The 26,838-nt window shown below is 35.1% G+C and overlaps 3 protein-coding genes across 8 annotated transcripts in view; 2 read left to right on the top strand and 1 right to left on the bottom strand.

Moving 5' to 3' along the window:
- Galphas (G protein alpha subunit s) overlaps positions 1-6,310 on the top strand; it is a 39,232-nt gene extending 32,922 nt beyond the window's left edge. For 5 of the 6 annotated variants that reach the window (XM_053761980.1, XM_053761979.2, XM_053761981.1 and 2 more), the window contains one exon: positions 101-6,310. The gene's annotated coding sequence lies outside the window, so the exon portion shown is untranslated. The remainder of the gene's footprint in view (positions 1-100) is intronic. The other variant, XM_053761982.2, reaches the window with a different exon arrangement.
- A 355-nt stretch (positions 6,311-6,665) lies between these two features.
- Positions 6,666-14,940, bottom strand: LOC128679861 (uncharacterized). Its single transcript, XM_053762339.2, has 10 exons — positions 14,438-14,940; positions 12,864-13,943; positions 12,061-12,432; positions 11,712-11,858; positions 10,958-11,062; positions 10,434-10,549; positions 10,061-10,129; positions 9,376-9,540; positions 8,841-8,962; positions 6,666-8,485 (listed from the first exon to the last, which is right to left on the bottom strand). Exons 1-10 carry the CDS (start codon positions 14,688-14,690, stop codon positions 8,281-8,283), a joined length of 2,634 nt encoding a protein of 877 aa, XP_053618314.1. The 5' UTR covers positions 14,691-14,940; the 3' UTR covers positions 6,666-8,280.
- Positions 14,941-20,311: 5,371 nt separating this feature from the next.
- Positions 20,312-26,838, top strand: part of fus (fusilli) — a 55,909-nt gene continuing 49,382 nt past the window's right edge. The window contains exon 1 of the mRNA XM_053762062.2: positions 20,312-21,011. Within this exon, the coding sequence (XP_053618037.1) occupies positions 20,883-21,011 (129 nt within the window). The 5' untranslated portion in view covers positions 20,312-20,882. The remainder of the gene's footprint in view (positions 21,012-26,838) is intronic.

The raw sequence follows: 26,838 nt of genomic DNA, 5'->3' as shown, positions 1-26,838 counted from the left end.
AAAGAGTAACAAACATACACGTACGTAAATTTTCGCATTTATAATATTAGTAAGATGTTCGTATAAAGGGAAAGAAAATTTATATATTTTTTTTTTGCAGAAGTCAGGAGAAGCGTACAAGCACCTTGGGCCGGCCGGCGACCGACCGCGAGACACCAATGCCCGTTGGCACAGCAATATTTACTATATTCATCGTCGTATACATTTACACTGAATGTATTCGTGGCTGGGGACACGGCGACCGCACCGCGTGAGATGTCTTTGCTTTTCTTTTTTTTTTAATTTTGTTTTTATTTTTTTTACGTTTTGTTTTTGAATATGTTCCTTTTTTCAATGTTTTCTTTTTATAGTGGAGTTTTTTTGATCGAAATTTGAATATTTAAGAAAACTTTTATTTTTTATTTCTGATATGTAACTTAAGTTCTGGTATAAAGTATTTATTTACATAAAATCATGACGTGAAAGATTGATTGATTCGATTATTAGGAAATTACTCCATTGCTTTTTTTGGAATTTTGCAATTTTTGCCATTTAGTAACTATTTACATTTTACAACATCATCTTTTTATGTAAGTGTATTTATATGTTTACAATATTTAAAGTATATATTCATCCGTCATGAAGTTGACGTTTGTGCTTTAGAAATGAAAAAAATATGTTTTTTTAGATATTTTTTGTAATGTGTTTTACTTTGTTCGTCAAAAAGTAGTCAAATTTTATACTTGTTCTTAATTTGGTTCTTGACCTACATTTGTGTTGTAAGAATGAGCAGAGAATTTTTAATTTTGTTTGACATCTTACACTAAATTGATATGCGTGTAACGTGTGTTCCCATTCAGTGGTCCGCAGGGTTCGCCTAGCCTTTTACCACGCGGCCATTCTCACTGTGATTTCCCGCTAAATGCTAAAGGCTATGGGGGCAACATTCGAGAACTATTAAAACAAAAGATTTTTTACAATCTCTATTCCTTATTTTAAAATTAAAAAGTAACATAAATTTTGGCCATTATAAAGTTTTAATCCAAAATACGAACGCTGCCTCCATCCAGCCAGAAATGTCGTTCGCATGGTGTTTCCGAACGGTCGTCCGTTCCCGATACTGGCAACCATTCGTCGATTTACATTTTGAATTCGCCTCACTACGTTCCAAGTTTGAATTGCCATTTATTTTATTTTTCAATACATTCGGCTGTACATAGAGATGAAAATTCTTCATACAGCTTTAACTGTAGTGATGTGATGGTATTATAGGTTGTGACGATTGTGTTTGACTCGTATCGGTTTGTGCCAATCGCGAATGGCCGTGTATGCCTGATTTTAATAACCCACTTTATTTTTTTTTTAATATTTGGGTTATTGAAGTCTGAGGTAGTGTTAAGCTGCCAGATATATAGTTAAATAGGCAACGCTGCCCGTCTTAGTTGTGCTATGAAACTGTGCAAGGAAATCTTTTAATATTAGCTAATGCTTCGGGATGCGACGGAATAGACGAATATGTTGTGAGTGAAGTAGAGTGCGTTTCTTTTTCATCAAAAATGTATTTTGTCATCATGTTGGCAATAAAGTTATATTGCAAATTATTAGTTGCATTCATCGTAAATGGCGATTACATGAAAATCCTAAGTGAAGGCGTGTGAACAGCAATTTTTTATTATTTTATACCGTCGACATTATGCCAAAGCAATGTGGAGACTGAGAAACGCACTCTATGGTACAAATGTAACGCAGTCCTGTAGACTGACGCCTGGTCGTAAAGGCATTGAAATATACAAGAAATAATGTGATTATTCATTTTGTGGAGGTTTTTGTCTTGACAAGCCTTGTGAGGTAATTGTTCCTCTTTCCCAATTCTATTTCCTATTGGCTGTAGAATGGAAGAATTAAGGTCACAGCCGATTTATACGCCGCTCACGCAAAATTTACTTTCATTGAAAAGTGAGCTTAAATGGGTACTCTGTAGTTTATTGATGTTCATTGACAAGCTTTAAGCGAAGTGACAGCGAGCAGTCTGCAAATTTTTGTCAATGTTAAGTATGTCTTCAGAGGACTCTATTAAGCTCATATTTCAATGAATACAATTTATCCTGGTGTGAGCGGTGTTGTTTAAGTCTGCTGCGACTTTTAAAAGGGAATTAACAAAAAAACAAAATGGCGTCCATACGGACGGCTATCTATACCATTGTTTATATTAAGGATCATCAAAATAGGTCACGAGGCTAAATTTCAAATTTATTTTTCTCCTTTCAGGAGATACAATTTTCGGATTATTTTTTTTTTACAAATGCATATCACTCGTTGTATATTATGCTCAAATTAGGCCAAATTTTCATTGTTTTTTTTTTTTATCAAATGACATATTACACAAAATGCCGCACGAAGTTGACGTAAAAAATATACGTTTTTTTTTTAAACTTGAAGTTGTTGTGTGTATATTTTTGATTGCAGATCACTGTTTTTTTTTAAGTAATTTTATATATTGATTTGAAGGGCGATTTCAATAATTTTATTTTAGATATATTTAGTTACGATTGTACGTCTTCCAGTTTAAATATAGTTATTAACTTTGTTTTTATTCATTGACCTAGAATTATAGCACAATTGTTTGACTAAACACTGTATGGCAGCTTTGCTATAGTTTTTAACATTGTCGCGTGCGATTGTGCAAAATTTACTTTATAAACGTAGCAGGACACTTCTAGATATATTAGGCCGTTTTTAATTTATATTTTTGATTTATCAATTATTTAGTCTTGTTTTACATTGTATGCACATGTTAAAGTATATTATACACGATCGCACACATTTATGACGCGCAGAGCTTCTAGTTTAACGTTTAAGGCCCAAAGATAAGCCGCATGAGATGCGGCCTTTAGGAATAAACTGTTAGCAGTATTTCAATTGAAATAATTTAAAATATTCAATTATGTTATGTCTGATTGTATCTAAGATGGACACAGTAAATAGCCTTAAGTACAAATATACTAACAGCTCCCTTTAACATTAATAAATATTATTAATATATTGTTATTTATGAATTGGTTTATGTACTTACCATTTTAGGAATTGTAACATTAAACGAAAGATCTATCATGTAATTTTCTTAGTTTATTTTTGAATCTAAATATAGAAGATTTAGTTCGGAATTATATATTAGTTTCTTTTTCTCTAAAGTAATTTTTGGGTGTTTCGTGTGCCCTCTTTGGATATGTAAAAACATCCTTATAGTAAAATATTTTTATTAAAAAGTAATATATAACGTGTCTCTCGAACAGGTAATAGACTTATATATTTAGCATAATCCGTACATGGTCCTTAATATAAGAATGTTTATGGTGGAATATTATATGTGCCATAAAGTGTTGCCGACGGAAACACCATAACACTAACGTTACCAGGTGATAAAAATCTACAAAATACTTGTTAAATAAAACAAATTCCTTCCTATCGTGTAAAGTAACAATCGCTAATTTTTGCTTCTTAAACACAAAATCTTTTAACACTTAGTTATTTTTGAAGTATATAATATTGAAATTGTATTTTTATTTCGTCGTTTAAGTTTATTTTTGATGTAAGTAGGAAAGAGAACGTACGTATGTACGATATATGTTATGTCATAGTGGATCGGCCGGCCGCCCGCTGTATAGCGGCCGCCACATGTCGACATTGATACTTGTGCGAGAAACGCGACTTCGTTCTTATTTAGTTTTTTTTATATGCTTCTTTTTTATCGAACATGTTATTGCTAACACTGGCTTGAATAAAACTACACGCCTACAGACATCTGACACGAGTGAAGACTGCTTACCGCCATCTGTGGCAAGTGGCCTTAAGTATTAAACTTAAGTATTTGCATATATATCTCTTATTAGTGAGTTATGTTTCTTTTTATTCTCCACATTTGTATCCATAGTTTTTGCTTTAGACTATAAAATATCATCGTTTACTATATCTATGTTTTTAAAAATTAGTAAGCTGTCACATTTGATGTTCTATACTTTAAAATCATTCCATTTATTTCTGTTCTTCTTATTCTTTTCGAATCGTCATAGCAAACTAATTATATTCATCTAGACCTGTTCCTAATTTTGTCACTGCATTTGAAAAAAATAATTAATTTTTGTTTTAGAAAAGTGCATTTCTCGCGACAAGTCATAATTTTAGTGCAATAAATGGCGACCGGCCGGCTTCAATCAACCATTATATAGATCATTGTAATAAGTAACATGGCATCTTAAACTTATTGTATATGTAACTTAAAAAGTAAAACTATTTGGTAGCTATTTTAAGTAAGTTCTAGATTATCGCAATGATATGGAATGCAAAAGTAACAAAATATATATATATATATATGTATAATGTAGGCTGCTGATGTTGCGAGGGTTAATTTTCCCTTCCAGTTGACGGCTAACTAGTCGGAGACATTTTGACCGGTTGTGGGATTTTTGACATGTTCGTTTTTTAAAGAGTATAAACCGTTTTCTGTCGTCACGTGAAAATAGCCGATAAAAGCGTTGCTTAATTTAGTTTCGTTGCTACGTAAAATTTTTTTAATCGTATGGCGTTTATAGACATCGTTACAATAGGAAAAATGAGTATTTTTGATCAACCCCCATTATTTTTATTGTGTTACGAGAAAGATTGTTGCTCCAATACATTTTTTGTTTAGCTAATATTTTAAAAATCTCACAGTCGACATTCTGAAGGTACATACTGTCCTTATAGAGTGCACGTTATAGGTTTCACTTCGCGGGAATAATTTGAACGGTGTTAGCTTTAGAAGATACAAGAAAATTAATCGAACAAACATATTGTAATGTCGTGAAATTTGTTCTGTCACAAGTTTTTTTATAAGAATTTTCTAAAGTAGCCAGTCTTTAAAACTAGATCACTTTTTTTTCGTCTGTTTCTGTGGTATTCTAAAAATATATATATTCCAATTGCTTAAAATAAATGGCGGTTTCAAAGGCTCACAGCGTTTGGGTTATAGCTGTAACCGAGGGAGGAAGAAAAAATACGTAATTTTTTGTTTTTCTATTATAAATATTGTAAAGCATAACTCGCGAATCTCAAACGTAGCGCCCTCTTTATGTATTTTCCACATTGAAGTAAATAATTGTTATTTATATATTTCACGCATTAATTTTTGTTAGTGTATAATCGCCAAAGTACCTTCGCCAATCAAGAATTTAGAATCAAAGTTTTAAAAAATGACCTTATGTAATAAACATTTTAATCTCTGATCGTCTGAATTTTCAAAATGAAACTCAATATACCGCTATCCGCGCCCATTCGTACAATTTAAGGAAATGCAATAACAAGTGAGTCATTTAATATGTATAAAGTAGTATAGTATATTTTCTATGTTTTTCGATATTTAGATGAAATACTGCCAGTGTCGATGTCAAGTAATGGAACGTACTAAGGTGTAAAGAATTTTAGATAATATCTATCAGATTTCAGTATAGCGTTTTGCCAACCATGCACTTTTCTTTCATATTACAGAAACCACGGCAGTAAATGCATGGTAGAACTTTATTGCGAGATCATCCTTGAGTAGGTACTGTAACATGTCCGTTGCCAATAACCAAATAGTATTGAACGATTCCTCCTTTTTTAAATATATCTTCATAGTAATTAAGTGAATGTACTTGCGCACAATACGTATGTGAGGAACCCTTTGGTTTGACAAAGTGCAGCGGTGGCTGCAAATATTTTTGGTAATATTTTACCTATCTCAGGAGTCGCGCTGTCCGCAAACCGACTTAGATCTATCCGTGTAGATATTTAATGATGGCATTTAAACTTGTGCTCATAGATTTTTTTCAATTATAGCACAAAAAAAACGTAATTTTCTCTCAATTTTTCGGTAGAGGTCTTTCTTTACTAGGATATATTTTGTAGCATAGCTCCACCTTAGATCGCTCGGGTCAGCACCGATCCTCCTTTCCTGACGGACTGCGGTTTATATTTGTCATGGTGTATTTAATCTTAATACCTACGTTTAAATATATACTGAAAATCTATATTTTTAACAAATTTAATTTTAAAAAATATACCTAATTAATGAAATTCCTAAAGATTAAAAATGAAATTTTTAATATTTATGTGTATAGTAGTGTGTACTGCGAGGTGATTATAAATAACAAACGCTTATAATTTTCGTCTCCACAGATTTGTGCAAAGAGAATATATAATTTACTGTCCATGAAATTAATAATATTCTATACCTAACTGATGTGTACAAAAATCAGTATGTTTCAGGCATTTTGAATCCGACTTAATGTATGTAAAAATAAATGTTGTTTTAAAATTGTGCTATTTTATTTATTCCACCTTTTGTAACCAATTTTGTAACTATTAAGAAGGATCCCTGTTTAGTAAAAGTGTCGTTCTTTACACGATATAACCCCAAAAATAAGCAACACTGTCCAAATATTTTTTGACTTTAAATGAAAGTAAAATTTAACGAATTGTGTGCGTGTGCTTTGAGTGAGCACCATGAGCAAAGCGAAGATGTTAGTATATAAATAAAATGTAGTATGAGTTACCGTTCTTTATTTTCATAGAAAAGTGGTGATAAGGTCATTGGGCGAGAAATTTCTCATTTTCAATACTATCAACAGAGTTATTGCATTCATCTTTCTCTGTAGAATAAAACACAAAAACTTTATAAAACCAGTACTTTTATTTAAAATCAGAGGGCACATCCCGTGCAACTTAACATAAATGCAAATTTTAAAGGTATTATGTATTCTAAATCAGAAACAATTATCAATAAAATATTAACTTAAAATTGAATGAGTAGGAATTGTAGAACTGAAAGTCTACAAATAAATAATATGTACAAGTCTATGGCAATGTTAGGTACAAAATATCTTTGGACTTGCCACTAAACTATGAGGCTTCCACAATCTTAAATGAAAATTCATACAATAAAAAACTCCTAAAAAACGATATGGTTCTATTATAAATTAAAATAACACCAGGAATATAATATATTCATGAACAAGCTAAAATAAAACTTGCAGACGAGAATAAGTTTAAAAACATGAAAAACTAGCGTGGTAGATGTCGCCACAGGTTCATGAGACACATGTACAAATAAAAATGAGAGTCAACTCATACTAACACAGAGTTTAAGTCAAAAGCAATCGGTACCTATTCTAAATGAGTTACAGCAAGTAAAGAACAATTGGAAACTTTTCTTCTGTGCTTCTATCCTAGTGTTAGTTAACCCTAATAATTCCATTTTAACTAAAAATAAGTACAAAAACTAATTTACAACTACATTATAAGCGTATTAGAACGTCATCTGGGAAATAGAGAGCTAGCTGGCATTGATCAAAGTTAGTATTTGTTGATATTTGCCATTGCACTTTTTAAGTTTTTCTTACAAAAACAGCATAAAATATTCCTCCTAGCTAGAAATCACATAATTTAAAGCAAAGGCCATGTTGCCTGAACGCGTGTTGCAAAACGGTCCATGTATATTATACGCAATTGTAACGCACGTGTGCACGCGTATGCTAGGCAACCATTAACAATTACATACAATAAACGTGTACCAATACGCATTATTTCTGCACCTTAAAAAGCTTCTAAAAGGTAAAATATATCTAAAAATCTCAATATCTAACATTAATTTATAAATTGGCACACCTTGACTAAAGGCACTTAAATTAACAATAATTTTGGTCCCGAAAATTATAAAAAATCGTAATCCAGGAATATTCAACAATATTTTGAAATACAAGTATTGTAGAAAAACACTTCACACATTGCATTTCAGAGTTTGTGTTTCAAATTTCACTAGTTTATATGTGATATTTTTTTTATCATAATATAAATTAATTTTTAAAATATTAACAGATCGATATTCAAATTACCAATATACGTTTTTTCACCAGCTGTACATTAAATACCTGCTCAATTCGTAAAACTCTAATTATGAAATATTCTTCGGTTGGAAATCATACACATACAAATGTACTATCACACCCAATGGGGGTAGGCACATCCTTCATACATATAAGTTGGGAAATCCATTATTGACAAACAGTTCGTCAAACTTGACCATTTCGACGCATATTGGTGGTTTTTCCTTGCGGTGATAAAAAGTTCACATAAAAACAACAATGTACATTAATTCGCGTCAGCATCTGTCCGAGTTCGCCGATAGTGTGTAACTAGCATTGGAAATTATTTTCTCAGCTGCTGTAAACATACATGTTACACTGCACTTAACAAATCACTTTTTAACACAGTTTTGGATTAAAAAAGCTAATCCAAGTACACATAGAAGTTCTGTGTGCCTGTGTAGCTGGCAGCGAAGGCCTTCCCCGCAGCCGTGGGGGCGCTGAAGGCGAGGTCGGCGATGGTGAGAGCGGCGCCGTAGAGGAAGCTTGCGCGTGCGCAGTCCATCATGCGCGCCGCGACGCCGCGCCTGCGCGCGCTGCGGTGCGTCCACACGCGGGACACGCCACATCTACGGAGACAATATATGTTATTGTCCACGTACAAAAGTGGATTTTACAAAACAAACCAATCTTTAGGAACTAATTTAATTCCTTTGGCATTTCAATAACATATTTATATCTACCATGAGGTTACATATCAAAACCTAAAAACGCCAAATTTATACATTCTTCGACAAAATGCCAATTTTTAGGGAACATTTTGCTAAAGCGGCATTTTATGAAATACCCCATTTTGCAAAAGGAATTGCAATTTGGGACGAAGATAGTCAATTTAATATTCTTTACAATCATATAATTTATTGTGCAATTCAAAAACTTGCTACTCAACTAGTCTTATAGACAAACTGTATAACAAACACTCACTTGACTGGATAATGCTCAACGCTGCAGCAGTCCGGGTCCCCTGGGATCAGCTTGTATCCCTTCAGCTTGGGCTCCACCACCAGGCAGCCTACTATTTTTTTCTTCTCGATGTATAGGTAAGCCTAAAACATGGAAAAAAGGTACTTAAAGCTAGATTATCGATCCATTTACTCTTTTTTTTATCTAGCCTGTGGATGTTGTGTCCCACTGTTGGGCAAAACCCTTTTTCTTCCACTAGACTCCTTCTATTGTAAACTCTGATCATTTTGGTAGGAATTGGCCGATATTGTTCCGCCATCTCCTCGATCCTGTGTACGTGGGTGGGGTGGCGTGTGGTTCCGCCCTAAGATAGGTCCACTCTATATCCTATTGTGGATATCGTACGAGGAGAAATAGCCTAATGCGCCTGATAGGCAAAAATAGCCTCCTCAGGAAGGATTAACGTCAGGCAAGCAAGGACGTCAATTAACAAATGTAGGTTTTACACATATATTTAAAAAAAATTAATGCAACCGAGAACTGAGGGAATACTCACAGTGTAAGTGTGCGGCTCCCCCCTCAGCTCCGCCTCGTACCCCAGCTGCGGGTGCACCAACCTCCGCAACAGAGCTTGGACTCTCTTCCAGCCAGGATCAGTTCCTCTCACTCGGATACAACGACTGGTCTCTGAGCGGAACACCACAAACTCTTCTTTCCAGCCCTGGTGGTTGAAAATCAATGGATTAAAACAGTGCTCAAACTCAAATTAATTTTTTTCGGTGAACTAAACATTTTAAAAGAAATAAAAATATTTGGAACATTAAAAAAATACATTATAATTTAGTTAGTTTGCACCAAAACTTTGTACTTTGTAGAGTAGTGGCATAAACCACAAGCTATAAACATTAATACAACGCCATTTAATTAAAACTTGTTCTGTCTCTCTACCTCATCTGAGCGTATTCTACTTCATCAGCCGTTGAGAGTCAAAGCCCAGGGTCCGCTTTCCTACATTTTTGTTCTATCATAGTTGTCATATGTCACTTGACGACATCAAGCCAACATTTTTTATATCTACTGATTCGTCGTCAGCCATTTTATAGTAAGAAGTAAATAATGACTGGATAATTGTTATATCAAACCTACGTTTCACGAAGTTTCAATGGTTAGCTTGACTGTGCGTGGACATAAGAATATGTATATCTGTGGACGCAAACAAAAACATATAAAATATCTCTTACATTGAACCTGATGACATCGGTTGCGTTGTGATGCACCAAGTGATCGTGCTCGTCTTGTGGATCGCCGATCTAAAATAATACAACAGAAATAAATGGACAACAAGTATATGGTGGTCAATTAAGGGAATGAGCCATTCCACCGTATTACACCGTTGATTTACGCGGTAGGAGAATCTGCTGGTACATTCTTAATTTTCTTTTGTTTAAGACCTTTCTTAGATAAACTAACTGCTAGATAAATCTGCCTGAAGTGATTCGCCTTATCCAACACTTGTGAAACCGAGTCTTAATGCTGTTTGTCAATTTACACATAGACTATCAGACAGTTTACCAGCAAGCGGTGAAACTGGCCCTAAAAATATCCAACAGTTACCTGATAAATAGCTCCACACTCATGACACTGGGTGGCTCCAAACCTCTTCTGTCCCGCGTCTATCACATATTGATCCGATCCGTTTTTCAGAATGCATCTCTTGCTTTTTTCGGATTCTGAAAACATATAGAATATTACTTAAAAGTTTGTTTTAATGGGCGTAAATGAAGACAGTTGAACTAGCTCTTCTGATACCTTTTTATGTCAAATTCTATGTGATTATGTAGTAATTTCTTTAAAAGCTAACTGACATTTTGGTTTGGAACGACCACTGTTAAGAAGAAATGTCAAAAAAAAATAATTTAAACAGTATTGGTCCCTATTGTGGCAGAAGGGCTTACCATTATTGTTTCTTACATTTTTTTTCTAATAGTATATATGATCAAAAAGTATACAAAAAACATACTGTACTGACAAAAAATATATAGATACAACACACGTTTAACCAAACAAAATTTATTACAATTGAGCTGACTAGTTGGAAGTTTTTCATTGCAGTGATTTTAAGAATTAATTGATCTCACCCTTAGTGTTGGGTGTGGTGGTCCCAGGGTTGGGGTTGCTGAAGATCGGGAACAGCTTTTGTGGCTTCGCTGTTTCTTCGGTCGGCGACGGCGATGGAGTTCTCACTGCAGATAATTAATATAAATACAGTTTCACTTCTCCACAAATAGTATATTGAAAGGGATGGACGAATTAGAAGATATTTTTTGACAGCCCTGACTGTATAACATCGCTGTTGAACAGCTGTGTGAATGTTATTCTGTTCTAATGTATTGTAATATAGGTCAATGTTCCTCAAGGCTCAAACTTGTTTGTATTCGAGATAACAAAAACGATACATTTTTATTAAAAATATTAAAAAATGATATGATATTCATTATTAAAAAATGAAACAATATTTACTATTTATCAAAAATAGTCGTAAAGCATAGCGGGTAGCGGGCGGGGGCACTTATTTTTCCGAGGCACACCAGCTACACCAGTGTGCCGCGGTACGCACTTTGCGGACCACTGGTTTATAATAACTAATAATTATCTTTTTAATCTATATTCCGTTTGGTTGCCTCAAGATTTTTTTTAACAGCCTATTTACGTGTCCCACTGCAGCGCAAACTTTTGTCTTCCATTTGTTTGTTTTGGGCCATATGTTGCCAACTATGAAACATTTCTAGGCCGTCCCGGCATCTTCATCGAGGTCTACGCCCTTTGGAAACCCAACTTGTGGTGATCCGTGCCTTAAAAATATATAATATTACTGTGTTGGGGTACACACACCTGCAAGTACAGCGGTCTCAGTGGAGGCGATGACGGCGTCCGGGTCGATGTTGTTGGACTGCGCCATCTGCAGGATCTGTTCGTCCAACATCTTCAGCTCGCGCTCGATCGCGTCCAGGTCCGTCAAATCTTCGTCGCTTGCCAGCCCTGGGATATAAATAAATCATTATTTATTTCAGATACATTTCATAGGAAAATGTTCCTAAAGCATATTATTTTTTTATTCAAAACAAAATTACAACAGCAATAATTTTTGCGTCTTATAAATAACTTTTTTACAAAAATGAATTTTTTTTGACACAAGCTTATATTATTGTCAGGAGAGAATAAAATCTACAAGATAACTTACCTGGTTCAGCATTATCATCAACCAAGATGTATCCTCCTTCCACAGGCAGGAACTGTCCACTCTTCGGCACATCCCCATGATCAGCGGTGTGACTCTCAGCCATCACTACATCCTGATTCACTGCTACTTCCTTAGCCCCTAATTCTACTATCACTGCATCCGAATCTGTTGGGACTTCTGTAGGAGCCGTTGGCACAGGAATAGCAGTTACTGGTTCAAAGATTTGACTGGTCTCTTGGATGACGGTGCTGTTGAAGCAGGGCACATCGGGTTTGGAGTATCGAAGCTCAGCTTCTGGGACCTCCTCCTCGGTCCATTGGCTGAGGAGAGCTTCGATAGTCTGCTTTTCTTTGTCAAATGGATCTGCTTTCTCTGTGTAAGATATACATTGTTTAATAACTAAATTATGAATTATTTTTACTTAATTTTGACCCATTATAAATATAAAATCATGCGAAGATATTTGCATGTTTGTTACTTTCTTTTTTCATTTATTATATTAAAAAACATTATTGCACAACTTAGAAGTTACGACTACTTAGAAAATACATGGACTTATTTCTTTGTCGAAAATTATTGCTATTTCTTCTATTTAATTTAATACATGATATGGCTGTGCTAAAATATTTATGTATCCATTGATGGATGAATCAACATGGTATAATTTAATATTTTTTTAGCACAGAGTAGAGCAATGTCGTAATTCTCTAAATACCACAAGGTTTGTTCCACAAATCTCCATAAATGAAGACCTTCAGTAGGTCACGGTATTTTCTACAGGTAATCACAAAAATCACACTTACCATTCCCGATTTCCTGAGAAGAGTTCTGGCTCAAAATAGAGCTATCATTGACGCTAACATTAGACACCACGCTGGCATTCAACACAGAGCTATTTGCTGTGTTATTAAAGGATTTATTCCCAATTAAGTTAATTCTGGCCTTGTTTAATTTAGGCTTCCTAATCCTGTGTTTAACACCCATGTTGATCTGACCAGGTCTCCTCTTGCGCCTGTGTGAGTGGGAGTGGGAGAATGGCCTGCGAGGGTGGGAGCTAGTCGCCTCAATGGCATTAGATATCTTTGCTGTAATGCTAGTGTTGAGTTCAGGATTACTTTTACCATAGAAAGACTTTGCTGAAAGTATTTCTTTCAGCCTGTCACTATTGAATAGCGATAGACGCGCTTTGGGCGCTGCATTTTCAAGCCTTGGGTACTTCGAAGTAGGCCCATGGTCTGTCAGGCTGTCGTTCCGTACCCTTTTATGACTCTTATCACTCTCACAATAAGATTCAGGACTTTCATTAATCTCAACTACTGAACGCCGATTGTGGCTTATTTTGGGAGGTGACTGATTAGATTCAGTTGTTTGTGGGGTTTTTAGCATTTGAGTTGGTGATATGACACTGGTCATATCCATTTTTGTGAGACATACCACAGCAATTTTCATAGGGGACAATAAGTTCTTCTTCTGTTCGAGTAGAACACCTTTAAAGTTGAGTTGTGGTGTTTTCTGTTTGCGGGTTGATCTGCGGACTTTTGAGGGGGTGTTTTCTTTCGAATCTGTCCCAGAATCCGTGTCAAAGTTTAAATCTTTCAGAGAGCTGCTACAGCTCTCTGTGTCAGCAATGAGACTGGCAAGGCTTTTCCGAGCCCGGCTCGAGGTTGACGAAGTTGTATGGACACTTGCACAAGAATGAGTTGAAGAAGGAGTCCCAGGGTGGTTGTGGAAGTGAGGCGTGCATGGGGTGGATACCGAGCCTGTGCATTTTGCATCAGGGCAATATCTAGATTGATACTTCTTCAGGGTGAAAGGAGACTTAATGAAGTTCTTAAGATCTTGATTTTCTTTGAGCAGTTTTCGTGTTTGGCTTCTTGTCTCATCTAGAGGCAAAATAAAGTGTGGTTAATAAATTGTGTAGGGTTTGATTTGATGGATTTAATACTGATAATGGGTTGTAGAGACACAATCTACAACCCATTATCAGTATTAAATACAAAGATAAGTTCTTATCAAGTAGTATTTTAAGATCTTAGACAAACAAATCTACAGATGCTTTTAATTCATAACCTTAGTAATTAACACCATAAACTTAGCTCTACAATGTATAATATCAAATCGACAGCATGCCTAGCTTATAATCACAGTTATATAGGAGTACTCAAATCTCATTTATATGATTAAAACCTCATCAAACCTACACTCATTTATATGTTATACTCACAAAAGCTATCATAAGACCAATTACTATGTAATCTAGGTTTATTAACCTCAATACTACTATGTAATCGAATTCAATTCCAGTGGTCAACAATTATAAACATTCAGTAGTAGAAATGTTAAAATTAACAGGATATGACACAAATTTCATACTCACGCCATATATTCCTCTCAGGAGTTCTAGGTCCATTGTCGTTCTCATCAGAGCTGGAATCCAGAGCTCCCATAATGCCCAAATCACAGTCCTCACTGTCGCTCTCACTATCAACTACCGGGAGCTTCCGATGTTCAGTCAGTGACTCCCTACTTGGCTGAGAAGCGCCTTGGAATAGGGCTTTCTTTCTTTCGGACATTTTCGGCGTGTGAGAATGTGGAATGCGAGATGACCGCCGGGGAGTTATCGCAGCCATGTCTCACACAATATTTGTACAATAATTAACAAAAAACACTCGATGAAGCTAGCGGAGCTTCACGCAACAGTCAAGCCAGACTATTTGTTAAAATTGACATCAAGAAGCAATCGACTATCACAAAACATTATAGATAGAGTGAAATATATCAACGTATTAACAATAATATTCACAATAATGTTCACTAAATCTTTATTAAAATGTACCAAAAAACGAGTAAAAGATATTGTAGCAAACGTTACCCAGCGACCATTGTTGTTTGGCGCGTAAACATCTGTCACAAAATAGTGTTGCCAGGGCGCAAAATATATGTGATGTTAATCCTGTAATTTTTTTTATAAATAAAATAACCATCCATCGGGATATTTCTTATATGATATTTCGAAGTAACTAACATCTTAAATAAATTCAACATCTGTAGTTCTTCATTTGTTCGATGAAATATGAAGTATATGCTTAGAATGATGTTCTTATATGTGTGTTTTGATATTATGTAGCAAAGAAGGTAATAATATCATTCGAGTCGAGATCAAGTTGCTGGCATAAAATTACACATAAAATTTACGCGCCTATTTTAAATTGTACTTGTATAAATTGTAATTGTACTTGTAAACTCGATACTTCCGGTTATTCCGGCTACTAACTAGGTACCTACTAACTTCCATTCCTGCCTGCTTTTTTAAAATTCTATTATTATTATTATTAGTACCTAGGTAATTATTTTTTAGTTGTTCTGTAGTTTGTTTCGTCTTAAAATTTAGTAAATATGTCTAAAATTGGTAGACAAATTTTACTCTTGTAGACTAAACAATATTAATAAATTAATGCTTAGATACCTACTATTTTATTAAAAAAGGAACATGAATGTCTTTAACGAGATTTAGGATATATTATATTGTATAGAATAGGATATTATATTATTGATTGCGCATTGAAAATATAATACATACTCTAGCGACTGGTTCGACTCCGTCCCCGTTGAGTGGTTTATAAGAAGAAAGCCTAGAACTGTGCTAGAAACTGACAAACGCGGAGGGCATTTTGTAGATTCTTGTTGATCACCCACATCCACGTCAAGAAAAAAAAAATCGAGAAATATGCCACTACTGTTACTAGTACCATTTAGTACTTATTGAGTTATATTACCCTTTTCAAAGCGTAGTCAGGTGAAAAATAGTCAGGTGCATTAGGTAAGTACCTAAACAAAATGTAACTAGACAACGATAACTTATTATCGTTGTCTCTTTTTAACGGGCTATGCTATTCATATTTCTATCTCTCTTGCAAGAGTTTTTATCATTACGCATTACAAAAAGCCGTACGAAGATTATTCCTGGAAGAAAGGTAGCAGAGGTACCTACTCTAGCTACCTTTTATATCGTGTTGTTGTCTTTGTTTGCAAAAAGACAAAAGGATATAAGTGCGTAATAAACTTTAAAGAAGATAGTTTAGATGAAGGTTTTTGGAGCGCGCGTAAGCGCTGCCAATGGACTCTATTATTTATTACCTAGGTAGTTAAGGTCGCATTTTATTGTCACCCTTATTCATATGCCTGCACACTATCGCCGAAATCAGACAGATGACGACGCGAATGCATAAACATTGTGTAGTTTGTATATGAGTGCTTTTGGTAAATAAAAACAAAAACAATAAAAAAAAACATTAATGTATGCCGAATCCACTCAGGTCCGCTAAAGTAGCAATAAAGAAGTTTGTGGAGGGTTACCTCACAATAAGTACATCCAGCCAGCTGGATTTGCTCCTTCCAGGCCCGGTTTTGGCAATCTATCTCTTTTATCTGATGGATTCTTCCCCAGTCGTAAAGCGTTGGATATCAGGGCCCTATCTATATACCTGTAAACTATAAATAAACGAAAATACCTCAATGATGATATCTTGAAGACCTGTCATTTCTTAGATACCTAGTTGCTCGTATACTAAGATTGAGTGGTATTCTAGTGGTGTGTAGGTCACGCCCTAGAACAGGCACATGTATGTAGGACGAGGCCAATAAGGGATGAAAAATCCTTCAGTAGCTAAGCCGAAATAGCATTCCCAAAGAGGGTTGATGACAGGCGGACGTTCATAAACTAACAGCCATATTACATAAATAAAGTCACTCGCCGCAGCGGTCGCAGCGCTTCGACAACCACTCTTCAACGGATTCTAATGCAGTTTTCACTGGTTGACAATTTATAAGTTTATATATAATACAGCCCATTAGGCCGTACAAAGCCTGGTCGAGTCGCTAGTATTCAACATATAAAGAATTGTTTTACCTATTATTCAATATCTTCTTCTGATTGTAGATAATTGTACCTTTATTTATACGAATATTTGTAGTTCTCAAGTATCTACTTAGTAGGTATGGTATTTGATGGAAAATTGGATAAAATATAGGCCAGAAGGCGAAGGGTGATCGGTATGATGTATTCTGTTTAGAACTAGGTGTTACTACAAGAGTGCAAACTGCATTAGAAACGCCTCTATTGTGCCACGTCACTCATAAACGAGTAGGTATAGGAGTGCGAACGAAATAGGTCACTCCATTCGTCGTCCAGAAATATGTTTATCGGTTCATGTGTGGCGGTAATATGAGCGGTGGGCGTCCATCTTGGATTTTACGGAGACGACAACCAATCAGCGGCGAGCGCGCTCGTAGGCGGCGCGTTTTCGCGGGAAATTGTTGTTCTTAATTTAAAATCACTAATTTTGTTTGCAGTATTGGATGATGAAACCGAATTAGTTTCCAAGGATATAGGTGAAAAAATGACTATATTTTCGTTGTTTTTTTTTGTCCCACACAGTAATCAGCAGATCTGACTTAATTGAATGGAAAGTTGATATAAATCTTTATTCACTTCTCTTGGAAGTTGCTCTTTTCCATGTACCTATATACTGAGAAAATTATAAAAAAATGTGCAGTGTTCAAAAACCCGGTCAAGTGCGAGTCATGCTCGTGCACCGAGGGTTCCATAAAACTAGCTTTTTCGTTATGTAACTAAAATATGTACGATATTCAGACTTTTCCCTTTATTTGTATTGTAAACCCATTACTTCTTGTCAAATTTCATGATTCCATGCCAATGGAAAGTACTCTTAGGTTATAATCGATTTTCTTGTGAAATCTAAAAATAATATGCGATATAAATGGTCATATCTTTCGATTATGTTGACTTACGTTTAATAGAGTAAATGATACCTTAAGACCTTATGTTTACATATTATAAAACAAAGTCCACTGTCGAAGCTGTCTGTCTGAAAATTAGAACTATTGCACGGGATTTTCGTACGGTTTTCGCCAATGGTGTGTTATTTATTATGTTTTTACCCTAGCCAAGCCGGGACGGGCCGCTAATTAGATATGAATATAAATATAAAATCACAACTAGATACCTCTCCGCTTTCCTAAAACAAAATGGTCTTGACAGACGACGTACAACGAACTGATCCTACACAGGTTCCGTTTTTATTTTTATCTTTTGAGTTACGGAACTCTAAAGTATTTACATAGATACTCAAGTAAAACTTAGTTGTAACAGCGCAGAGGTTGTCGCAGTCGATCCAAGGTCTGTAATTACCATGTTCTGCGACCCCCGACCCTCCACGTCAGTCCAATGACGCGAGAACGTTGTGTCGTTGTGGTACACTCGTGCGCAAGTTTTATTTTTTATCGTGTAATCTTACTTACTAGTAAGTAAGATTACACGATAAAAAATAAAACTTGCGAAAAACAATACTGTAACTAAAACTTAGTTTTAGTTACAGTATTGTTTTTAGTTACAATACTGTAACTAAAAACGTTTACGATAGCTTAAATATTAATGTCCTGTAACATAATATAATTTACTAGCCTTTCCAAGTTATATTCTATCTGCCGGGATATTATATTCTGCATCCTTCCATTAAGTATGATAATTTCGGGATAAAAATACCCTATGTGTTGTTCCAGGTTATATTCAACCCGTGTACCAAATTTCAGAACAATCTGTCCAGTAGGTTTTGAAGGAGTAACAAATACACACACAGGTACCTACATCCTCACAAACTTTTGCATTTATAATATTAGTTGGATGCAGCCTTTCCTCATATTAAGTTACCAAAAAAATATAAATATTTATTTAGTTACATGCTTGCTTAAAGTTAGTTACAAGTTTGTTTATTATATCGCGTCCCAGAATACTGGTTGACGTTTCACTCCGTACCTCTATACATCCCGTTATTTATGCTAGACTCCACACCCATAGCTCCAACCACATCATACTACCTAACCTACCTACTATACTGTATATGTATGTATATCCAGATGCCACATTTGGCGATATCATAGATAATATATAAGGCGATATCAAATTAAACGTCACATTCTCAAGTTGGGTAACTTCATATAAAATCTATGCGGCGCTAATAGAGGCGATATTGCAATGAATTTGAGAAGTTTGATTGTCTAAATATTTTCAGACTAATTTTTGTAGTAATAATTTTTTAATTAGTTTTCTATGAACATTTATATTAGAATACCTACTACGAGAGAAGGTTTAAAAAAAAAACTTTCCTAAAAACAAACATTTGATATTAGAATTCAAAATCCCCTTTTATTTAAACTCGATTTACTCACATGTAGTACAACTGTGCAAACAGCCCACACATATCTCGATGCATAATAAATAACTTAACGTCTAATGGTATGTGGTCTAAATATACCAGAATATAAAAATAAATATTTTGTCCAAAAAAGGTAAAAAATTTAATACCTAAATCTAATGCAGCCATCAGCTGTTCGAACTTAGGATATACCTACACAGACAGATATTAGATGATGCATAGCGGTACCTACCTACCTAGTTGCCTAGATAAGATAGATACACAAGTTAAACTTTAACCAAAGCATCTTCTCATAAAGTAATACAGATACCTAAGGCATCTAAGGCCTCAGATCATGAACAGTTACCACAGTTACCTAGTAATTATACATTTCGTAGGTGTGTGTAAATCAGTAAATGCTATTTTATTTACACAAATATTGACAAACATACGACTCGTAGGTCGTAGGTATAATTTCCACACATCAACACACTGTTTTTGTGCAACACCTCAATTTATGCTAACCAAATAATTTGATCATTAGGGTGTTCGCAAAAATACAACTCAGCAATTCCAATTTATGCCATCGCACTATAATTTTATTTTCAGCTGATCGCTATAATTTTGATATCGCTTACAAATTGAACGAATTCGATACTTTTGCAGACCATTGCCGTTTTCACATCATCGACATCATAAATACACCGTACTGAAACGCAATGTATACGAAACTTAACAGAACTGTCATGCGTATGCGTTGCTTCTACCACGTTGTTACCCTACGGATACTTCATCAATTCACTATTTGACTTCGATCAACAATACTCGGTCCTCGTTCCATCGAAGAATTTGAACAGGTGTTCGATATTGGAATCGAATAAAAATATCGTTTTACGACGTTCTCAGCGATGCGTGAACGTTGGAGTGCCTGGTAGAGATAGCAAATATCTCATCATCAATGATAATAGTCGGTGTGGCAACGTCGCGTCTCGCTCACCTGGCGTTACCTGCGCACTGACAATCAACAGGGGGGCAGCCTGCGCGCAGTCGATCCATCGAGCCGGCACGCACGCTCGCGTCGCCCTTAAAATCGTGTTCACAAAATATTCCATCAAAATTTATTTACAACTCGAGAATCAGACGTCATTAGGACGCTAGTGGTAATCAGAGTGAAAGAACGCGTTCGATTCGGAATTCAAATCAAAACGCGGACGGGATACCGACAAACCAGAAGTCGCCGGACAACCTCGGCAGAAATTCGTTTACCGATGTGATGTTAGTTAATTCTAGATTTTCACCTGCAGCGGAAACAGCTTACGTCGACGGCTAGCGGTAAAACGCCGTCCGCGCTACACGCGAAGCGATTGTTGAGTAACCGTCAGGTTTCTCCAGTGCTTTCGACTTAACACAAACACAAGAACGTGAATTTTGGACACGTCTGTGACAGCCGCCTACGTATAGAACGCTCGGTAGGTTTTGGTACTATTCCGTTAGAAAGTAGCGCGTTGTGGACAGTGATTCGGTATTTTCGGGTAAATGGACAGTGTGTGAAACGTTTTGTTTGACTGATAGTGTTGTGAATACTGCGCGTGCGTTTTGCATGGCGCGATGATTAGCGGAGGCTGGGTGTGCGCGCTGCACGTCCGGACCGGCGGCCTGGGCGGAGCGGCCCTAGGGTCCGACGAGGAGGAGATCGTCTACCTCGCCTATGTCGTCATAGATGTCCTGTCCAACCAGGTATGTCCAAAAACGTGCAAAAATACCTTAACAAACACTTGTTACATGTTGTTTACTTAGGCGCCGAAAGAGGAAATATTATTGGTGAAAAAACGTGAACAAAAATACAAATTGTAGGTAGATCTATGATTTTTTTGCTGTTTAGACATGACGCGAGATATAAAAATGAAATAGGTAAGCGTTGTTAAAGATGATAAGCACATTGCCGTCGGTCGGTATTGTAAAATCATTGTGAATTTGTGTCTGAGCTGTAAGTAGTTGTAATAAATAGCGTTATCGAGCAAGGTCGCGTGTTTGATAATAATATTGCTCTTCTATTTGTATTGAAGTCTACGGGACGTTGGGAAACGAAACGAATAGTAATTACCATAGTTCTAGTAGGTACTTGCTATTAATTGTGTTTGCCTTTGAATTGATGCAATTTTGTTTCGATAACACTATTAATAAAACTTCAATGTACCAAAACCAAAAGTTATCTGATTACGATTAGATAGTCCGTTCAAATATTTGCCACCGTTTCATACGCCGACTGTTGTTCAGTCATCCAGTTGTCTGCTTTATTCGAGTTATAAAAATAAATTCGCTAACACATTACAAAACCTAACATTTAAAAATTACGTAAATTAGGTAAAGTTAGGTACCTACACAGAATCTGATGAAACGTGATCTTTTGGAGTCCAAAAATGACACTGTTTATCATTTCTTAATGTTGACAATAAATAGATAGCTATACAGTCAACGGCACATCAACCTACCCAAATACATAGCAAACTAGCTGCTATTATATAAATAGGTAGTATAGGGTAACTTTGTGCTGTTGCCTGTACCTACAACCTACTTAAAAGAATAGTATACTTTAGCTTTTGCTAGCGTGTAAAAATACTGAATTTTCCTGATCCCGTGGTAAATCCAATTATGCCTATGACCTGGGGTAATTACTACCAATAATATAACACCAAATTTCCTTAAATTGGTTTTGGCCGCGTAAATAGGTATTTATTCTTTATTGAAAAAATATTCACGCACACATATGCGCCAAATCAAATTTTAAAATTCTTGGATTTAAGTAGGTTAGGTACCTACTATGTCGAGTTCGAAGTTTAAAACTCATTAAAAATGCTTTGTTATATTGGTACATACACTGCACTGCACCTCGTTGTACATACGCGCGGCCACAGATAATGAATTCTATGCGGCCAGTAACTAATTATTTTATAAGTCAAGAAAGATGCTCGAAGAGGAATCAAGAACGCGGGTTCAAAAACCGTGATGGAACTTGTTATGTTAATCCAATTTAAGCGTAGGTTTAGTAGAAACGTGTGTGTTTTTTAAATATAATTTCGATTCATCAAATACTTGTTTTCCATATTATTAAAAGTAAATTTTAGGCCAAATTGGCCATTATGGAACATCCATAAAAATAAGACCCCTACAAAGAAAAACCATCCCTATTTTCAAGATTTTATTTAGAGTTCCCTGTCCCGTTGTTCTTTTGTTTGTTTGTCTGTAATTAAATGTTGCACGTTAAATTACACCTACATACGCTTGTCCTACAAACTGCATTAATTTTTTCAAAATTTATTGGCGGTTCTGAATACTCCATGTTCAGTGTTGCCATCCCATATGTAGGTATGATATATTTTATGAATAAGGTTATATTTTTGTTAGTTTCTTTTCATCTGCTATTCCATATATATTTCACAAAATCTAACTTCCACAATTGTTTTGGAATGTTTAGTGCATTAGATTATTCATCATGAATTTATGAAATTTCAAGAAGTAAGCCCTCAGACCACACGCACTTTAAAACTTATGTTTCTTCTGTTAATAGTGCAATAAAATGACCTATCTATCTAGGGACCTATTTAAATTCATTTACCTAATTTATTACAATTACAATTAAGTAATTACCTATTTGTTGCCAAGTCCATTTCTCCTAAAAAACCTTTCTATAAACCACCTCTGATGTGGTTTACTTTCGTTTGCCAATCTTTAATTAGGAGACTGTAGGATTTCTGCAGTGTTATCTTTGCAATATTTGTACTGAAGATAAGAAAAGCGAAATGTATGTGCACAATTTCATATAATTTTGGCTACCACTGGGGATGGCGATTCTTTCCAAAAGTTTGCGTTTATAATAAAAAATAGGTAAGTTAATTTCATAAAAAACAAGAAAGATAACATAACAAATGATTCAATAGAATCAGGCAATACTGTTTTAACAATAATTTTTACTTTAAAAGGAGTTAATTACTTTAAAGAAAATAGACAATAGGTATACCTAGCTTATACATTATTATATCGTTTATACCGAAACAAAAAAAATTGAATGTCGATTTTTAAAGGTGAAATATGGATTAATATATTTGAGCTCGAACAATTGATTCTTCGATTAATGGATCTCAGATCGCCATTCATTACGTGCTACAACATCCTCATATGTGCTCTGTAAATAAACAAATGCAAAGCACAAAATTTGATGCAAAATTGCGCTCCGCGTATTATATAATTAAAACTATCTTTATTAACTTATGACTCACTTGTGAATGGTGCAATAAACAGTTCATCTATCTATCTATCTAGCTTTTGCGTGGAAGAATCAAAATAAAATCCTAGTAATTTTTATAAGAATCTAGTTTGTTTGTGAATAAATGGAAAGGTTATAGCTATCCCTTTTTTGCAAAACCGAGCTTTGTATAGACGATAGATGGCACAATATGACAATATGTGTGACGTCATATTTTCATGTATCGCCTTCTTGATCTAATTTGGAATTTTTCGTGTTTAACGTCTGACTTTTAACTATTATACTACTTATTCATATTCAAGTTATCCCAACTAATGCTATCCCAATCCCAACGAATACTATAAATGCTAAAGTCTTTGTTGTACCATTTCACGCTATATATAAAAACAGTCAATTTTTTTTTCATACATTTAGGTGTGTTATGATTGCGGAGAAGAACATATTAGGTAGACGTTAAGGTAGACGTAGTTAAGATTGCGGAGAAGGACAAATTACAAGGTACTATCAGTGGGAACCGTTTATACCGGAAAAAAGAACTGTTCCTGTAGGAAATTCATGCGGGCGGTACAGCGGGCAACAGCTAGTTAATAAAAAAATCAACATCATTATATATTTAGTATATTTTATGATGCACATTATACGTCACGACACTTTAAGCATTCGTTTTGCTACACTTGTTAAGTCAATTATTTGTTGGCACCTACCTGTCAGCCAGTGACACATTTGTGATTTATCAAGTGTCAAGAAAGTGAATAACGGATTTTAAACGAATTACTTTTTTTGGTATTGCAATACCAAATAGAATGGTCGAGATTAGTTGATAAACACCCAGTGTCGCCAGCTGATAGGCGGCAGCGCCCTCATTTATAAATAAATAAAAATTTCATCACTTTCTTCAAGACTAACTATTTAGCAAGACTTAATGTACGGCTCACCAACGCATTTGAAGACATAAAAGCATGTTCAAATTATTTAGAAATCCGACGAATTTACATGAGCCCTAGGTTCAAGTAGTGTATGCAAATGGCAACAAACAAAAATGGGGGGCAAAGTGCTAAATCATTGTCTGAATGACAAATGACATTATATCTCTTATTTTTTGTTTTGCCCGTGTATTCACCTATTTATATATGCACATAAATTATATTTAAATGGAGAAAATATGACATGTTCGGGTAAACTTGTGTATATGTTGGAAAATTTTAGATTTAAACGTGTAAGTCGCTCATTGTTTCGTTTTTAAATGGTTTAATTAATGAATTTACCTAATTCTAGTCAATAATACAAATATTTAACAAAATTTATGTTAGGTATTTAAAGTACTGGTTACTTGAACCAAAAGGTTCGTTTCTTCTCACCTAACTTAGGTTAGGTTGCAGGTTAGGGAGAATGTTCAAATGTTTTCCTTCAATATGTATAGCTAACAATAAAATTTTAATAATTATTACCACAAATTTTGTGAGACAGGTTAACCCTCAGTCCAAATCTTTATATATTTTTCTTTTATAAAAAATATTAATTAATGTTTTAAGCATAGGCTTAAAAAAATAATTCTTTCACAAAATCTATTCCTACTTCCACAATAGGGTAGTTGCCAAGGTCAGAGAATTGTAAAAAATTATATGTATAATTGCCTTCTCCATACACACAAGTTAATAATAATCAACCAGGGTGCAGGTTTCCTCACGATGTTTTCCTTCACCGGAAGCAAGTGGTGATCGATGAAAACTACTATATATGAGTCAGATCTGTATACAAACTCGTATGGCACGAGTAGGATTTTAACCTGGGACCTTTTGATCCACAGGCGGGCGTCTTAACCATTACACCACCACCGCTTCTAAACCAATGCAGCTGGATCTAAATACGAAGATTTAAAGTTAGTTAGAAAGTCCATTTTCAAAAAGTGTGAAATTATAAAAATAAATTTAACCATCATAAATAACAAAAATTTTGTAACAACTTTTATTAAGAAATCATCACCAGAAACGTAATATTTAATGTAGCCATCGAACAAACATATCTTTCCTCGCGAACATTTTCGCACGTTGTGACGTCACTTGTTCGTGTCATATAGTACGGATGGAGCGTTTGGACGAGTGCAAAAATGTGTGTGTATTCTCATTATCACAGTATTTTTTCACTGGTGTTTCTAATGGTATAAGAGCCGTTGAATAGTCATCAAAACAAAAATTTGGCAAGTAGCCTATTGTTTTCGAATGTTCATTAATTCATATTAATTCATCATCAATAATAGATTCATAGAATTTCAAGAAGTGTATGTACTCTCAGACCTCAAAAAAATGATTTTGACCATTCAGATTTTCTGACTGGAGTAAGGACCAGTCATCGGGTAACAAAGACATTGAAACCCAGGAAAACCCAAGTCCTGTATTCATGACAGTGCATGTGTAACCGGAAAATTATTTACATTTGGTTGTAATATAATCTTTGTTCAATGTTAACGGGCGCCATGTAATCTTTTGATGTCTTTTTGTTAGTTAAAAAAAATTTAAATTATTTTTTACGTGGCGAGCCGATATATTGTGGTACAAGTCATAACCCGAGTGGTACAAGTCAGTTCGGTCAGGGGTTAGGTTTATTTGTTCCCGACTGTACTTAAGTCTCTAATCATATTTCAATATAATCTAAATATTTTCTTATTAGTCCATTGATGTGTTCCACTGTTATACTGTGTTACACTGTTAGAATAGTTAGAATTATTATTTACATTAATGAAAAAAAAATGTTTATAACATAGGAATAATAAAATATAATCACGGTATCACGTTTCACTTTATTTTCGTTGCGTGTCTGTCTGTATGTGTAATTACTATTAGTACCATAATCATGTAAGTCGGATTTATTACTGGCCATATTTCCAGTACACGAACCAGTTACTGCGACCGTATTTCAACATTTGCTACTTGTGTGAATTCAGTCGAATACACACCGACGTGTACATTGCGTATTGACTTCGTATACAATTGGATATATCACTGTAAAGTTGGCTACATCTAGGTCTAGTGGAACTGATGCACCTAGAGGTAGCCCCAACTGAGACTAGCTGCACTAAGTCCAGTCGGCTAAACCTATAGGTTGTTGTTGTTGTAGTTGCACTTCGGAGGTTAGCCATAACATCAACCATTATGCTCACATATCAAGTATATGAGATCCCATGCAATGACCTGATACATTTTCTCGTGGGATTGTTAACTAATTTGCAATTTTACAAATCATGTTTCGATATTTCATAATCTGTCGACTTGACACCTACCCTGCACGCGGTCCTTGTTCCGC

The sequence above is a fragment of the Plodia interpunctella genome, chromosome 22 (genome assembly GCF_027563975.2).
Source record: "Plodia interpunctella isolate USDA-ARS_2022_Savannah chromosome 22, ilPloInte3.2, whole genome shotgun sequence".
NCBI lineage: Eukaryota > Metazoa > Arthropoda > Insecta > Lepidoptera > Pyralidae > Plodia > Plodia interpunctella.
The sequence above is the reverse complement of the archived record's forward strand: the minus strand, read 5'-3'. Positions and strand labels throughout refer to the sequence as shown.

Coding starts and splice junctions, on each gene's coding strand:
- LOC128679861 (XM_053762339.2), bottom strand. CDS start 14,690: ATGGCTGCGATAACTCCCCGGCGGTCATCTCGCATTCCACATTCTCAC. Junction 10,130..10,433: donor AGTGTGGAGCTATTTATCAG/GTAACTGTTGGA, acceptor GTATTATTTTAG/ATCGGCGATCCACAAGACGA. Junction 8,963..9,375: donor GGGAGCCGCACACTTACACT/GTGAGTATTCCC, acceptor TCCATGTTTTAG/GCTTACCTATACATCGAGAA.